Genomic DNA, 17,949 nt, shown 5'->3' with positions numbered 1-17,949 from the left:
GGCTCAGGGTTTAGAATGTGATGCTCTTAGACCTGTACTGAATGCTTAATCCTGGAAAGAATCAGTTAGCCTAGTCTAAAAGAAACAGGTCCCCATATTCCAATAACTCCCCTAATCCTCTATCCCCCAAAGCAGTGGTCCTAGAGGGCCTGAGAGAAGGAGCCTGTGGCTGGTGCAATGCAGCCACCCCTGCTCAAGAGGAGCAGCTTGGATACCTCCAAAAGGAAAGACTAGAGGTCCTCAGAAAACCTCAACTTTGGCCTCACTGGGTCTTGGACTGATGGGCAGGGGCTGCTGGTGTGGAGTTAACTTGCTGGGAATCTTTCTCTGCCCTCGTGGCTCAGGATGTTATTCTTCCCATGCAGATGTCCCTGAACTCAAGTAAAGCTTGCTGTTTCCCCTGGCACCAAAGAGTGAAGAAGGGCAATTTGAGCCCTTGATGCCGTGGAGAACCTTCTCTGGTTCATCCTTGTATCCCACCCTTTCCCAAGGGAGGCACTTGGTCTCTTCCAGCCCAGCTGAGCTGCACAGTGTCCTCTCCAGAGACCCGGGTCAGCCTGTTTCTCACCTCTCCCAGCCTCCAGCAGAACCCTTATTTCTGCCTTTAATGATCACACAGGGAGCGTAGGCCAGCCTCTTCCGATGCCCACCCTCCACCAGCCTCTGCTTCAAAGTTGAGGCCACTGAATACCTGGAGCCTGGCAAATGAGCATGAGTTCCTCCAGTTCCAGGAATGCCACGGTAGCAGAGTCAAACAGACTTAAAAGTCATCAGAGGTCATGCGTCCCTGAACACCACACACACACACACACACACACACACACACACACACACACATACACACCCACATCTGGGCAGCTGCGGCCTTAATCCCGAGAGCTGGTCCTAAGAAAGGTGGGGATACACAAACATCCTCCCCTCCCTCCTGCACCTGGGGAGCTTGACCAGGAGTTGAGCCCCTCCTCACTGCCTTCAAGGATGTACTGAATAGGGGACATGAAAGTGGAGGGCTTCTCTTCCGGTCCCCTCACTTCTCTAACTTTTTGACCCCCTTGCAGGTGCTCCAGTGGTTTCGACCGCTATCGTCAGGAATGGCTGGCCTATGGCTGTGCCCAGGAGGTGAGAAGCATATGTGCGCAGCTGTGACGTGGCCCTGTGCAGGTGAGGGGAAGGAGGTCTGCCAGCAGGCCCCTCCCCAGGGAGCTGTGTTTCAAGGTGTCTTCAGCCCGAGGTGTCTTTTTTCTCTCCTCCAGCTAAGATTTGTTTTCCAGATTGCTCTGAGCCAATTAGACCACTCTGGAAGGTTTTAGAGGGCTCTGTGGGTCCCCAAGACAACTGCTTCTGGGGACTTGGCTTTCAGCAGGCAGCTGCTCCGGAACTCCTCTGGTGCCTGGAGAGGCAGGGCCTCAGTCCCAGCTGGCTCCTCCAGAGGCTGTGCACCTGCTGAGGCTCTAGGCCTCTGGCTTTTGAGGGAGGCAGTCATCCTGGGGGGTGTGGAGGGTCGTTCCAGGCACCTCCCACTTAGAATCCTGTACCGGTTCCTTCTCATTACTAGAATTTTCCAGCAATGATCCTGGGTGGGGAGCGTCCTGCTCTCATACCCTGGGCTGACGCAGAGCTCACTGCATCTTTCTTTGCTCCCGTCCTCTTCCTCGTCTTGCAGTGGGAGCACCTCACGGTGCTGCCCTACACTTGCTCTTATTTAACTTGACCTTGAAGCTGGAGGCCAGTGCCCCCTTTGGTCAGAGGGGAGAGTGTGAGGAGCAGGTCTGCCTCTCACAGCTAAGAGGCGCTGGACTCAGCATTTAAACATGAACCCTATAGACCCACTGCCACGCCCTCTCGGCGGCCTCTTTTATTAGTCCAGGCCGGGGGTAAGCTGTCTTTTTCTGGCCTTAAAAAAAAATCTGTCCAACCTCCCCTTTCTGACGTTGGCTGTGCTAAATGTCCAGATTTGCTCTATTTATTCAAGATTGGCCTCTCAGCTCCTTCCTTGAGTAAGAATTTGAAGCAGCTGACTGATAAATTGTCCTGTAAGATAAGACCCTTGAAGGATAAAGTAAAGGGTTTTTTTTGTTGTTGTTGCTGTTCATTTTGTTTTCTTTTTTTGAACTGGAGTCTCCCTAGGTTGGCCAGGCTGACCTTGAACTCCTGGGCTCAAGCAAGCCTTCATCTCAGCTTTCCCAAGTGGTCAGACTAAGTGGAAGGTTTAAATGCATCCAGGGCCCAACTCTAGCCAGGCAGCAGTGCGGGGGTCTCTCTTCTAGGCAGAGGGCAGCACGTGCGAGGACTTCCAGGATGAGGACCACTACTCAGCCTCCCCTGACAGCTCCTTTGGCCCCTTGGACGGCGACCTCACCACCACTTCCTCCTCCCTCTTCATTGACAGCCTTACCACTGAAGGTAAGGCTGGAGCTGGGGTTGGCTGGCGGGGGACCTGGGAAGAACTATTGCCTGAAGCACTCGCTGGCCCTCACAGGGACCATCTCATGGGACAGACATTGCCCTGCCTTCTTATAAAGGACTGAAGCCCAGAGAGCTTAGCTCACTTGCTGGAGAGCAGCAGAGGCAGGTGTATAACCACTGGGCTATAACCACTGTGCTGACCTGCATCAGAGCGAGGGGTGGAATTCACTGTGGAGAGGGGAGAATTAATGTCCCAGCCCAGGGCCAGGCATTTCTGTTAAGTCACCTGGGTTAATCTTGATAGTAATCCTCACAGGTTCTTGGAGGTCTCATTCTTGCAGCAGGTTTGAACTTAAGTCCACACACTAAGAGGTGAGAGAAAGGTTGTTTGATTTTTCTGTAACTTAACTTTGCTTCTGACTCTCAGACCCCACTTGGCAGGAGCTCTTCTGGCCTTGGCCCCTGCTCCAGCAGAGGGTCCAGGTGGCCCCTTGGGTTGGTGACCATTCATACTGCATATTCAGACCAGGCAGTCCCCAGGCTTCTTTGCCATCTCAAGGCCTCTTGGTTGAAACTGCCAGAGGTCCTGGGTGGTTTCTGGCTCCCTGTCCCCTGGAGGCCCTGTGCAACCTCCTCCAATCCAGGAGCCCGAGATCTTTCAGTTTCTCCCAAACTCCTCCAGGATTCTTTGCTTATCTCTGAGAAATCCCTCTCTTATCCTTTTCCAATCTATCTCTTCTAGATTTGAAAGCCCCTTTCCCTTAAAGAAAGACTGAAGGATTATGAGCTCTTAGCCTCCTCTGAGCCAAACACCTGCTTAGAAGGAATAACAGATAGGAAGAAAGAAGGAAAAAGTTAGTATTTTAAAATATTTAGGGCTGGGGATGTGGCTCAAGCAGTAGCGCGCTCGCCTAGCGTGCATGCGGCCCGGGTTCAATCCTCAGCACCACATACAAACGAAGATGTTGTGTCCGCCGAGAACTAAGAAAAAATAAATAAATGTTAAAAAATTCTCTCTCTGTCCCCCTCTCTAAAATATATATATATATATATATATATATATATATATATATATATATATTTAGCCACCATCCTAATTTACCGATAAGGAAATAGGCTTATAAGGGGCAAAGTAGGTGACTCAGGCCTACATGAGGTGCCCTCACCTTTCTAAATATTGCCCGGTGAACTGAAGAACTAAATCAGGGTCTCCTGGCCAGAGTGAAGTCACAGAGGAGAATGAGATATGACAGAAAGAGCTAATATCTTGGGGGACTGGCCATGTGACGGGTAGGTTGCTACAGTCATGTACAAATTAATATTTAGTCCTCCTAAACATTCTGGTTGTTGATATTGTTATGTCTCCATTTTATAGAGAGGACATTAAGACTCAGAGAGATAGATGACTTGCCCAGGGCCACCCAGCAGGAAGAGATGGAGTCAGGTCTCATCTGGCTCCAAAAGCTGCTCTCCTTCCCCTTGACCCCACTGCCTTTTTCAGTGCTGAAAGAGATGAAAATGGTTGGTAACAATTCAGGGAACAGGGAATAGAGCCAAAGGTGGACACGTGAAGCAGACTCGGGTGGCTTGGTCACCCTGAGGCTGCTGGGAAATAGCAAGGAGCTGGTTGAGACTCAGGTACTAAGAGCTGAGGTGCTGCTGCTTCCGGGGATTAAATGAAGAGGAAGCATAAAGAGACCTGGCCCTTGGGGAGTTAGCAGCCAAGTGCAGGGGTGACCCTCCAGTGAAGGGAAGCTCCACCAGAAGGAAGCAACCCTTGGCCAGTCTCCCTCAGTCCACCCTGTGCTTCGAGGGCACACTCTGGCTGGCACTGGGCTGGGGGTACAGACAGCTCCCTCACCTCACTCAGGACTTCACCATCTGGTTGAGCCACAGTGTCAGAGGCTGAAGGGGTGGCGGTAGTGGGCACGGAGAGCCCAGGACACAGCATCTGGGGGCCTGTTCTAAATCCTGACTGGTAATAACTTGGGATTGCAGGGACTGGTGCTCTGTCGCTACTGTGGTGGCTGTCCCTCACAGAGGCAGCCTATTCTGTTTGTCCATATTGTTGTCTGGCTCCTGCCAGGCCAGGAACTGGCCTCACTCCTGCTATGTAACAGTTCCCAACAAAAAGCATTATAGTAAGTGAGGACAATTATGGCTCCACGTCCTTCCAGGCCTGGAGGAGGTGGCTAATATTGTCAAGAACTTTGGGGCTGGAGAGGTGGCTCAGGGGTACAGCAGTTGCCTAGCATCCTCAAGGCCCTGTGTTTGATCCCCAGCAAAAATAGAGATCTTTTAATGATGACTGCCCCCCACATGCCTAGCTCTCAAGGCATCTTGACAGAACTGAGGCCAGGTGCCCGCCGGCCGCACATGGGCCACTGTACCCAGCTGGTTTGCTACTCTCAACCGACCAAGTCCTTTTGTTGTTGTTGTTGTTGTTGTTACTGGAGATTGAACTCAGGAGCACTTAACCACTGAGCTACATCCCCAGCCCTATCATTGTGGGGCACTTAAGAGACAGGCGTGGAATAGAGTCTGTTTGGTGCAGTTCATCTTGTGGAACAGTCTGTAATGGGGAAATGTTATAAACCAAGGGGATGCAGCTTTCCTGGGGGACGTGCAGAGTCTGAGAGCAGAGAGGACTAGGGGAGAGGAGGCCTGGGGGCTGGACTCCAAGTTCTTCACTTGCAACTGAATGCTGCCCACTCCAGGGGGCCACACCACCTCTGAGTGGCAAATTACTGGCACAAAGCCCAGAAGAGCTGTGTGTAGTACAAGGGCTCATCTTATAAGCAGCTGACAGATCACATTGGTAGCAGCAAGAAGGGACAAACAACTACAGAAAAATGACCTCTCATTCGATAAACACTACATGCACTTCTTCCTCTGTGAGTTTCATGGGATGATACCTCAACCCATTAATTAGGGAGCCAATTTGCATTCCATGGAGTTCTGGCAAGATGGCAGCTGGGAACCAGTCCTTGGTGAGTAGGAAAGAGGCTGTGGTGGGCCCAGTGAATCCGCCTTCAGTGGCTCTATGGGAGGGACTGTGACAGGCACCATGTCCTTTTGTCTACCAGAGGTAAGTGTGGACCAGGCTACAATGGATTTTTAATGGTCTATATTCTCATGTTCTTCTGAATCAAGTTATGCCCAGTGATATTTAGGTTATTTTGGTCAGTTTTTATTAGCCAATTCATTGTTGTCAACTTGCAATAACAAAATGGATATGAAGGGCTGGAGTTGTGGCTCAGTGGCAGAGCCCTTGCCTAGCATGTGTGAGGCACTGGGTTTGATCCTCAGCACCGCATAAAAATATAGATACATAAAATAAAGTTGTTTTAAAAAGTAAGTTACTATTTTTAAAAATAGGTTTGAAATTCTGCTCAAAAAGTTCTTTTTTATTTTATTTTTTTATTGGTTGTTCACAACATTACAAAGCTCTTGACATATTGTATTTCATACACTAGATTGAAGAGGGTTATGAACTCCCAATTTTACCCCAAATGCAAATTGCAGAATCTCGTCGGTTACACATCCACAATTTTACATAATGCCCTATTAGTAATTGTTGTATTCTGCTACCTTTCCTATCCCCTACTATCCCCCCTCCCCTTCCCTCATATCTTCTCTCTCTACCCCATCTACTGTAATTCATTTCTCTCCTTGTTTATTTCCCCATTCCCCTCACAACCTCTTATATGTAATTTTGTATAGCAATGAGGGTCTCCCTTCATTTCCATGCAATTTCCCTTTTCTCTCCCTTTCCCTCCCATCTCATGTCTCTGTTTAATGTTAATCTTTTCTTCCTGCTCTTCCTCCCTGCTCTGATCATAGTTGTTCTCATTATATCAAAGAAGATATTTGGTATTTGTTTTTTAGGGATTGGCTAGCTTCACTAAGCATAATCTGCTCTAGTGCCATCCATTTCCCTGCAAATTCCATGATTTTGTTGTTTTTAAGTGCTGCGTAGTATTCCATGGTGTATAAATGCCACATTTTTTTTTATCCATTCATCTATTGACGGGCATCTGGGTTGGTTCCACAGTCTAGCTATTGTGAATTGTGCTGCTATGAACATCGATGTGGCAGTATCCCTGTAGCATGCTCTTTTAAGGTCTTCAGGGAATAGTCCGAGAAGGGCAATAGCAGGGTCAAATGGTGGTTCCATTCCCAGCTTTCCCAGAAATCTCCATACTGCTTTCCAAATTGGCCGCACCAATTTGCAGTCCCAAAAAAGTTCTTATTTATTGAATTTCTGGAAGAAAATTCACCTGTAGAAATCTACAATTTTATTTTCTTTTCAATTTTGGGGAATTGCTTTTTCCTCTTCTTTTTTTTTAACTAGGGCCCCACACATGCTAGGCAAGCACCCTACCACTGAGGTACATCCCCATCTCTTTTTATTTTATTTTGAGACAGAGTCTTGCTAAGTTGCAGAGTCTGGCTCTGAACTTCTGATCCTCCTTCCTCAGTCTCCCAAGGAGTTGGGATTATAAGCATGGGCCACTGTCCCCAGTTAGTTTGCTACTCTCAACTGACCAAGTTTTTTTGTTTTGTTTTGTTTTGTTTTTTGTTACTGGGGATTGAACTCAGAGGCACTCAACCACTGAGCCACATCCCCAGCCCTATTTTGTATTTTATTTAGAGACAGGGTCTCATTGAGTTGTGTAGTGCCTCGCCATTGCTGAGGCTGGCTTTGAACTCATGATCCACCTACCTCAGCCTCCCAGGCTGCTGGGATTACAGGTGTGCGCCATTGTGCTCAGCATCATGTGGATTTTATCTATTTTTGACCCAGAGTCTCAGGCATGCTAGGCACATGCTCTATCACTGCTACATGCCTATCATTGTGAGTCCTCCATTCTCCCACCTGTTATTCCTCAAAGGCAGGGACCATGTCTGTTACTTGCAGTGTCACCAGCACCTATTCCCAGGGTTCAGCCCACAGTAAATGCTCAATAAATATTTGTTGAATGAGTCAATAATTGACAGGAAAGACGTCCCGACTTGCTCTGGCCTTCTACCCTTGCACTGCTGTGAGACTCTAGGCAAGTCACCTCCCCTCTCTGCACTTCAGCTGAACCAAAGCTCCTAAAATCCCATCCAGACCCAGGGAGACAAAGGCATAGTGATTCCACTAATCTTGCTCCTTTGTCTTCTCTCTTTGAAGATGACACCAAGTTGAACCCTTACGCAGGAGATGGTGAGTATAGAACCACCTGCCCTCTTCCCCAAACCCCTGGGTCTGCCCTACCCAAGAGGGTGCACTGGGCCTCTTTTTGTGGCCGAGAGGAGGAGCAAAGCAGCCAATGTGGATGGCCCAGACCTCCTGCTAGGTGGGAAGGCAGGGGGCACTCTGGGCACAGGCCCCTAGATTGAAGGAACATGTCTACCCAAACATTTCTACCTTAGCCAGATCCTCCAGAGGTTCTTCCTGGCCTCCCACTCTTGAATATTAGCTGCCCTGAAGAGGCGGGAGGGGAAAGTCTGAGCCTGGGCAGACATGGCTGGTGGGGCCGGTGGCCATGCCCCCCCCCCATGGGCCTCCTAGTCAGCGAGGGGAAGCAATTTCTCTGACATTAAGTTCCCTTGTGGGTTGGCCCACAGCACACAGAAATTGTCCCACCATAAGCTTTGCAGAGCACCAGAAGGCAGGTTCATCCAGCCTCGGGGATGCCTGGGAGGATGAGCTGGGGGGTGATGGGGCCCTCCTCCCCTGTCCATCGCCCAGGGCCAGCTGGGCTCTGCTACAGCTGCTGTGAGGGCAGGCGCCCCTTCCTACTGCAGGCTAGAGGTTGTTCTCTGATTCCCTCAGGAGAGGTGGTTAAGGCAGTGCAGTTGGATGCATCTCCCACCAGAGAGGGCGCCATTGCTCCTCTCCAGGCAGCCGGAGGGACAGAGGGAGGCACAGAGGGAATGTTGTGGGTGGAGGGCTGCACATCCAGTCAACCAAGTCCTGCCTGTGAAGTCACCAGAGTGGCAGGTTGTGGGCTGGTGGCCAGCAGGTCCGGGAGACTGGCTTGTGACCTGTGTTACCTCAACTCTTCCCACCTCTTGGCACGGGGGCGCTAGCCAAGCTCTGCGGTGCCTGGATAGCTTCTCTCCTGAGTTTCCTCAGTTTACCGAGTGACAGAGAGCAGGGGCTAGGAGGACAATGATTTTGAACACGTCCTATTAAAAGCCCTCACCCTCTGTTGCCTCCCATTTCGCCCACTGGTGTGTAAAAAGGGCTCAAGATTTCTGTGGCTGACATAACCACCTGTCTTCTCCACCTTGTCATCCCTACAGTCCCCAAGTAATGTCAGGGAATCAGGCTGCCTAGAGCTGGCCCTGGACTGGTGTGTCCTTGGGTAAATTGCTAACCTCCATTTCCATTCCCTCAGTCACACAGGAAAGAGTAGGACTGGAGGGGCTCCCAGCTCTCTGGTCTGTGGAAACTTCCTGTCCTCCTTGGGGTGCATTCCAAACACTGAGATGTCCTTGGAGAGTGCCTAATGCCTGTTAGATCTCAGGGGACCTAGTCCATTCCGTAGAGCTCAACTGTGTGTCCACCATTTCTCCTAAGAGCTGAGGACACAAAGATGAATAAGACCCTGCCCCTGTCCTCCAGGGTGTCTCAATTTGGTCGACAGTGACAAGTAGAAATATCGTCCTTTGCTATCATAATAGTTGATACTTATTGGGTCTTCTAAGATGCTCAACATGTCCTCGGTTATTGACATGACATCTCATTTTAACCCTCACAATAATCCTATTAGGTAGTTATTGTTATTATTACTGTTGTTGTTGTTCTACAGAAGTGATAATGGAGGCACAGAGGTAAATAATTTGTCCATGGTCACGTAGCTAGTGTGTAGCAGAGGATAGATTTGAACCCAAGCAGCCAAATCCTAAATCCCAAACTCTTAACCATCACATACCCTTTATGAATTCCTTAAAGGTGGTTGTGTGACACCGATGTTCAAGAGAACTTCCCTTACGATCCTTGTTAAGCATTTGGACAGCTTTTAAGTGGTTTTGGAAAACCTCCCGAGAGGTGCTAAGAACAACGTTAATGCTGTACTCCTCCCAATTCCACCAGCTTCTGTCCCACCTTTCTCATGTTTTTGATAAGTGGACCCAAAGGTCCTGTGGACTTTCATCTTGGGGACTTTTTTAGAACCCAAGACTCCATGGCCCAACTTTTCCTGCTCCCCTGCAGCCCCTCCCTGCCCTAATGGTCTCTCCACAGGTCTCCAGGACAACCTGTCCCCAAAGACAAAGGGCCCCCCTGTGCACCTGGGCACCATTGTGGGCATCGTGCTGGCCGTCCTCCTGGTGGCAGCCATCATCCTGGCTGGTATTTACATTAATGGCCACCCCAACTCTAATGCTGCGCTGTTCTTCATCGAGGTCAGTGTAGAATGTGGTCTCGGTTCTGCCGTCCACTCTGTATCAGGGATTCCAAGGCCATTGGGTACCCACCTTTTCCCCTTGCACTTCTCACACATCACCTGCCTGAGAAACCTACACCAGCCCCCTCCTGGCACATCTCTCAGTGGTTGGTTGGTGCCCTTTGTGTCCATCACCCCCAGGGTTCAGCCCCTTGGCTCTCTGTCCCTAGAATAGCCTGTCTGCTTTTGTTTCCCCATTTGTGAAACTAGAAAAGTCCCCAGAGGAAAGATTGAAGGCCAAAAATACCGTATAGAGCCCATTTAGCGGCTGGGCAGCCGTTCCCTAATGATTTATGGTGTCTCTTGCCCAAATTGCAGACTTGGGACTTATTTGGAGCCATAATAGAACCAACCTCTTTTGCTGCTGCTTTGGATTTTTTTAGATGACAAATGAAAAGTGGAAATGGTAATGAGGGCTGTGCTCTCTGGGAGTTTTAGTTGAGGATACTGTGGTTCCAAATGTCCCAGAATGCTAAGGGGCCAGCCGAGGTGCTGCACGGGAAGGAAGACTCAACCCCCAGCACTCTGAGCCACAGGGTCCAGCAGCTGCTATCCAGCCCTCCACTCTAAGCTGGGTTATTAGCTCCCAGAAGATAAGGCTCATTTCATAGAATTAGCTGAGTGCTCACAGTGTGTCCATGGTTTTTGCTAGGAGCTGAGGACACAAAGATAATTAAGATACTGTCCTTGCCCTCCGGAAGGCTGCAAGCCGGTGGTACCCTTTGGGAATTCCTTAAAAGTTATCAGAGAAAACTTTCCTTATGCTCCTTATTAAAAAGGATCATTTCAAAGGTTTTCAGAGGGGCACAGTCATGGCCCTCTGGCACCTCAGTCTCCTCTGCACAGGTCACAAACTCACTGACCTTATTTATGGGTCCTCATCAGTCTTTCTGAAGTCTTAGCCTACCTGGGTATCACCTGGGAACTGCAGATCCCCAGGCCACAGGAACTCTGATGGAGTAGGTCTAAGCTGGGCCCAGGAACCTGCATTTCAGTAAACCCCCGGTTCCCTCTGATGCAGAATCTGTGATGTCTGGAGGGTTATCCTGGCATTTCCAGAGCCTCTCAGATCATTCCAGTCATCTCTGACCCATAGTTCAAAGCTTCAGCAACAGTTGTGTAGACCACACAAGTGAGGGATCAAATGTACTTCTTCCAAACACTGGCTCCAGTGGTCAAGGGGTGACAGTGGGGAGCCTTTTGGGGAGAGTGGCCCTGACTATCACCTGGAGCCCAGTGGGCCCCAGCACCCCAGAGTCCTTATAAGAGAGAATTATGGCACTGTCCCTTGGTGGTGGGGTCCCCATGGAGAGATCATGTCTGCTGACTCTGTTTCTGTCCCCCGAATCCCCTGCAGCGGAGACCTCACCACTGGCCAGCCATGAAATTCCGCAACCACCCCAACCACTCCACCTACACTGAGGTGGAGCCCTCGGGCCATGAGAAGGAGGGCTTTGTGGAGGCCGAGCAGTGCTGAGGCCAGGCAAGAAAACCCAGGATGGCCAGAAAAGATGAGCTGTGCAAAGAGAAGAAGTAACTTTTGCAGGCCTTCTCCAAGCACCTGGGCCCAGAAGAGGAGATGGGTGGCTTGTGGTGCTGGGGCCGCAGTTTAGCCCACAGCCCAGCTAAAGAGGGGGCAGCACAGCAACCACGGGGGGAGGGGGGGTTTAAAGGAACAATCACCTAATCTCATCCTGTTTAATAAGAGGGGTCTCCCCTTGGTTCTCTCAATGATCTACTCTCTAGCTGTCTCAGACCTACCTCCCCACTGGAGGTGGCCTCATGCCCTTCTGTCCTCTTGAGGCTCCTGTGTAGATCACAGGCTCACTAAAAAGCCTGGGGCAGGACTGCTGCGTTCCAGGGCATAGACTCAAGAGCTGGTCCTCCTGGCTCTGGAGGCAGCGCACTTAGCCCCAGCTTCTGTGGCTCTGGAAGCCAAAGAAGGGGTTCTCTCCATCTGTGAAGATCTAAGCCCTTAGGACATGTCATCATGGGAGAGAAGCCAAACAAGAGGAAAGGAAGAAGGGGCTGGGGCTCGGGCTCAGCGGCAGAGCGCTCGCCTAGTGCATGCGAGGCTCTGGGTTCGATCCTCAGCACCACATAAAAATAAATAGATAAAATAAAGGTATTGTGTCCAACTACAACTAAAAATAATTATTTATAAAAAAAAAAAAAAAAAAGGAAAAAGACGCAGCTGTGGGGAAATTTGCATTTCAGACTTGGCTCCCTTCCCAGGACTTGGGCATCTGAGCAAGTACAACCTACAGCCAAGCTTTGCGCCCAGGTTCCACCTGGCGGGCTAAGCCCTGGGTAGCCCATGTCCCATGTGGGGCTCCTTTTCCCATCAGTATGTCAGGTGCCCATTTTACCCACTGGCCTGTACTGCGGTCGGTGCCAGTAAGTACCTCTAAAGGCAGAGCTTGCTTAGTTCATATTTTTCTTTCTCTGAACTGGATTTCTATAGCCATTAGGGACAAACATGGGAACTTGAGGATTCCTGGACACCCACCCAGCCGGGGGATCTTCTGTTGGACACTGTTGAGCAGCAAAGCTGCAGAGCAGGTGAGACAGAGGAAGCCGGCACCGGCACCGGAGGGAGAATTTTCTACCTAAGACCTTGACTTGGAAATGTCCCACCGTCTCCCTTGCTCTGCAAGAAGTTTTGGGGGCAGGGAGTGCAGACTCCCAAACTCAGCCTGGTTTCAGGGACTTCTGTCCCCGGGAGGAGCCAGGGTTGCTTCTGAAGGGCACTGGAAATTAAAATCTAGAGCTCACCCTCATTCTAAGTGGAAAAAAAAAATTAAAAAGGCAAATAAATGTTAAGTCACAGTATCCAGTTAGTCATGCCCCTTTGTGCCAGGAGGCTGCAAAGGAAGAGTTAGAGCATCTGACAATTCAGTGTGTGTGGTTTTTTTTTTTTTTTTTTTTTTGGGGGGGGGGTAGGCAGTGCAAATAGCCAGACGCATGGGAAGCCTTGACGGATGGTTTTCTAGCTGCTTCACGGTTTATCTGCAGTCAGGACTCTAAAGACAAGCAGAGTGGGAAGCCCGCTGGTCCTCTGTCCTGCTTCACCAACTGGAGAAGAAAGGGCTGGGAGAGGGGGTAGGGGAAGAGGAATCAGCACTTGAGAAAGAAAAACGACAATGCAGCAGAGAAGAGTTCTTTGCAAACTTCAGAAGACAGAAGGATGGGTAAAGCTCTCCCAACAGTGGCCTGGCACCCAGACCTCCGGCCGACTTGGCTCAGACTCAGTAGCAAAGCATCTGTGATGGCCATGCCTAAAATGTTGTGGCCTATGGCAGTGGGCAGCACCATTTGCCTCACTCCCAAACTCCAGCACAGTTTTTCCCGGTGTTCAGTCACCCATTCTGGATTCCTGAAGAGAAAGAATGTTGACAATGGAAAAGGGGCCCAGTGACAGGGAGAACTCTGCCCCTAGCCACTGCCGGTGGAGAAGGGATGCCTTGGCCCTGGCCACAGAAACCTGGCTGACCCCTGGAGTGTCAGTGGCCAGGGCAGTGGAGCTGTTAAAACCAAGGATGAGGGCTGGGGCTAGGGTTGGGGCTGGGGCTCAGTTGGCAGAGCGTTTGCCTAGCATGTGTGAGGCACTGGGTTCAATCCTCAGCACCACATAGAAACAAATAAATAAAATAAAGGTATTGTGTCTGTCTACAACTAAAAAAAAATATTAAAAAAAAAAAGAACTAAAGATGTGTCACTAAGAGAGGCCTCTGGACAATAATAGCCCCTGGACATTAATGGATTTCTCAAGCCAAAACACTTAGATCAAGACTCCCAAGAAACAGAGCCAAGCACCTCATAGTTGATGCTGGGCCCTGGGTATCCTCAGGGGTCTTAGACAAGATAAGTATTTCTTATACAGATCCAGGCATTGGACCCCAAGGCTTAGAGCATGTGAATTGGGTAGCAATGGTGAGTGTTTTGCTTCAAGAGTGAGTGACCAGAGGGAGACAAGGGTCTCAGGGTCACCGCTCGGAGTCTGGCTGCCCATCTAACAAGACGAGGGAGTGAGTATCTCAGATACTGTGCACCACCAACCAGATTTTCAGGCCTTTCCACCCCACAGGCATATATACTCTCCAGGGAAAGCAGGTGACTGGCAGGTGCCTCCTGGTGTCTTTGGGGATCCTGAGGGGTCAGAGTCCACGAAAGTCCATCACTAACAGGAAGCTCCGACTCTGTGAAATAGGACCGTGAAGTTTTCCATGTTGCTCAGAGATTGAAGGTTTTAGGAAGGCTCTGTTTTGTATCAGAACCCTCAAGAGAGCTAAACGAAAAATGGGAATACTAAGAGGAATGCAGAGGCCACCAAGTTCAAGAAGACACCCAGAATCAGGCTGTGAGCACAGCCTTCATTCAGCCACTCCTAGATCTGTGGACCTGTCCAGTAAGGGCTGGACAAATACAAGTCACATGAGCCCAGCCGTGAACCCCAGCACCCTCAGGCCATAATCAGGTATCACCCAGCTGGCCCAGCAGGCCCTGGAACACTGGAGGCCACTTGTTGAGCCTGAGGTTTAAAAAAAAAAATGTCCTCTGGTCACTATGAAGGTTCTTGATGGACCTTTGAAGACAATTTTTAAAAATTTTTATGTTTAACTAGAGTTTCCCTGCATCATGTGTACACACACACACACACATTTTATTTTTAAAAAACATTGGACAAGGCTGCAGCTGTACTCAGACTTTGCTGAGTTTGTTAATTAAAGACAATGGCACAAGCTGCCAGCCAATCACACTGTTTAAATGCAGCATTCACCCCTGAGCTGACCATTCATCTGACCATTCATCTGCAGGGCTAAGACTGTTTCCCAGGTCCCAGAACAGACTCCCTGGCCATGAGAGCCTACACCAAAAGAATCAAGGTCACATTAGTTTTTTCTCTCAAACTACCTGAATTTTTAGCACATCAAGGAGGACCTGGGAACTAAGGGTACCCTCGCTGCCCTAAAAAGAAAGTATTCACATATTTCGTGTGAATTCTCAGTGTTAATTTTTTTAAAGGCAACAATCTTTTACAACCTCCATTGTGTGCAAAATAAAATGCTAAGGATTTGGGGTGCATATACCTTGGTCCTGATGACTGACATTTTCCCAAGGACCTGACCTTGGGAGCATATGAACATCTACCAGACCCCAGTCCATCAAGGGCACTTTTCCCAAACTCCTGCCCCAGCTCCAAGAAACATCTAGGGAAACAACCCTGGCTATTTACTTATTGGGTTTGTAAATCCCTGGAAGTCAACCTCATGCATTTTTAATCTACTATCTAAAGATACAAAATAAATCTGAGTAAGTGGATACTGTGACATTTCTGGATGCTTTGCATTTGAACAACTTTAGCAGCCTCCTTGTGTTTTATTACTTTGTGTTTTTTTGCTCACAAAACATAGTTTAGCACACCAAAACAAAGAGAGGAAAAATTCGAACTCCTCACAGCCAAAATCAACGATGCCAAATTTCAAGTTCCAAACAAGCCAATTTATAAATAAATATACTGTGTTTGCCAAATAAAGAGGAATGTGTTGGAAAAGCCAATGGGGACTGGTGGAGAGGTGCTGAGCTACACACGGAGTCAGAAGGTGGGAGCTTGGATCCCAGCCCTGCTCCTGAATAGCTGTATGACATGGGCCAAGCCACCCAACCTTTCTGGGCTTGTTCCACTTCTGTGAAATAAGTCAAGCTAGACTCATTGGTCCCAGGTAGGACCTTAGTAAACCACTCAACTATTTGTTTTCAGTTCACCAAGCAAATTAGACTAAAGCATGGGCCATGGGGCCACATGCCTGTAATCCCAGCGGTTTAGGAGGCTGAGGAAGGAGGATCGTGAGTTCAAAGCCAGCCTCAGCAAAACAAGCAAGGCGCTAAGCAACTAAGTGAGACCTGTCTCTAAATAAACTACAAAATAGGGCTAGAGATGGGGGCTCAGTGGTCGAGCACCGCTGAGTTCAATCCCAATACCAAAAGAAAAAAAAAAAGAAATTAGACCAAAGCATCTCATTCTCTTCCATTATCCTGATAAGTTGACCAACTTATTTTAGTTGGTCCAGGACTTTCCTGTTTCTAACACTGAGAGTCCTGCACCCCAGATGGCTCCTCAGGGACACTCTCTCCTTGGAACAGCTCTCCCATCCCATTGGCACTTGAGCACTTGCTATTCAGTGTGTCCAGACAGTCTGTGTGAGCAATCTTGGGGTCAGTTGGAAATGCAGGACACAGGACCACCCTCCCTAGACCTGCTGAATCAGAATATGCATGTGAGCAGTCCAGTGTGATCCACACAGGTGCGGTCTCAGAAAAAATTCTATCTACCATATCATAACCTGTTGGAGAGGTACTGTTCCCCTCTTTCCCAAGATGGGGAAACTGAGGATCCGGCAGGTGGTTTACTTATTTATTTATCCATTCAATCTGCATCCCTTAAGCATCCATAGAGTGCCAGGTATTACTATTAAGTTGACTTGCTAGCAAGGAACAGAGACAATCCCCAAACCCAGGTCTTCACATTTCTACTTGAGGTTTTTCTCTGTGTACCTCCAGGCAGTGCCAGGACCACAAGGCCACAGTTTAGTATAGAAACAGGTTGTAGGTTTTGACAGAATCCTCCAGGCCTCCAGAGATCCTCAGCAAGATGAATAGTGATGACTTCAGATCCTCACTCTTGGCTCCTGGAACTGTGAGCTTATCTTCTGCTTCTTTGTAAGGCCCCAAGAGTTTGCAAATGTCCTAACTACTGCTGCCTCCTCATCACTGAGCCCCACTCTAGTGACCCTCTCACTGAAGAATGAGAAGCACTCAGTGAACATGTCATGATATTTCCCTTCTTGAACGAGGACAGCAGTTTACTCCATCCTTATGGGGCTGGAGGTGCAGTAAGGTGGGAGACCCTTTATCGAACTGTTAAGACCAGAAAAATTCCTATGGGTGACGATTTCTTTTTCTGATATTCGTAGGATATTTTTATATTTGGTCCCTAGAGATAGCTAAATCATGCTCACCATTTTCTACAAAGCTAAACACACACACAAAAAGACATCTGAATATAGGCCAATAACATTTGATCCGATATTCGCAGAGCCTTGTGAACACACCTCCCCCTCCAGGCTCAGTCTTCCTTCTGTGACTGCTATGTGGTCTGATGGAGTGTCCAAGAAGAGCAAGACTCGCCAAGTTCAGCAAAGCTAAGAAAAGTTGGGAAATCCTTGAAAAACCACAGATCCAAACTTGGCATGCCTATAATCCCAGAGACTCAGGAGGCTCAAGCAGGAGGATTGCAAGTTCAAAGCCAGCCTCAGCAACTTAGCAAAGTCCTATCTCAAAACAGAAAATAAAAAGGCTGGGGATGTGGCTCACTGATATATAGTGTTCCTGGGTTGACTTCCAAGTACCACACACACAAAAAACTGGGTGCAGCAACATATCCCTGTCATCCAGTGACTCAGGAGGCTGAGGCAGGAGAATTGCAAGTTCAAAGCCAGCCTCAGCAACTTAGTGAGACCCTAAACTTAGTGAGATGCTGTCTTAAAATAAACAATAAAAAGGGTTGGAGAAATAGCTCAATGGTAAAGAGGTCCAGAGTTAAAACCTCAGTTTCAAAATTAATTAATTAACTATTTAAATATTTTAGAAAAACGAACTAGAACCAATTTCCCCTCTACTGATTTGGCCTACAGTCCCTTTCATTTAGATACCACTTTTTTTTTTTTTAACTTTATTTTCTTTCTGCAGTGTTGGGACAGAACCCAGAGTCTTGCATGTGCTCAGCAGTCGCTCACCACTGAGCTCCCTCCCACACTAGATCCCATTTGAATTCACAGACTGCTGCTCTCACCCAACCTTTGCCTGGACTTCCCTCTCCCAAGGAACATTATGGAACTTCAAGGATCCCTCCTCAAGGTCCTGCCTTCACCCCTCTCTGTTCCCTGGGGCTCCTCTCCACCAAGCCCAATGTGACCTGAGAAAAAGCCTCCCGGCCACACTGGCTCTGCCTCCCGCCCTGGAGACAAAGACCTTGGAGGGGCAGCAGCCTAACAGAACTGGGCAGCGGTAAAGCTCCCTTACAGCCAAAGGCCAGGTCCGA

The 17,949-nt window shown here is 48.9% G+C and overlaps 1 protein-coding gene across 1 annotated transcript in view; it reads left to right on the top strand.

Annotated features, from left to right (window-relative positions):
• Plxdc1 (plexin domain containing 1) overlaps window positions 1-11,916 on the top strand; it is a 63,241-nt gene extending 51,325 nt beyond the window's left edge. The window contains exons 10-14 of the mRNA XM_026387008.2: window positions 1,059-1,119; window positions 2,268-2,403; window positions 7,586-7,618; window positions 9,647-9,807; window positions 11,206-11,916. Of these exons, the coding sequence (XP_026242793.2) occupies window positions 1,059-1,119; window positions 2,268-2,403; window positions 7,586-7,618; window positions 9,647-9,807; window positions 11,206-11,325 (511 nt within the window). The 3' untranslated portion in view covers window positions 11,326-11,916. The remainder of the gene's footprint in view (window positions 1-1,058; window positions 1,120-2,267; window positions 2,404-7,585; window positions 7,619-9,646; window positions 9,808-11,205) is intronic.
• Window positions 11,917-17,949: the final 6,033 nt, after the last annotated feature.

This window comes from Urocitellus parryii, chromosome 7 (assembly GCF_045843805.1).
Source record: "Urocitellus parryii isolate mUroPar1 chromosome 7, mUroPar1.hap1, whole genome shotgun sequence".
Classification (NCBI taxonomy): domain Eukaryota; kingdom Metazoa; phylum Chordata; class Mammalia; order Rodentia; family Sciuridae; genus Urocitellus; species Urocitellus parryii.
This window is presented reverse-complemented; position numbering and strand designations above follow the sequence as displayed.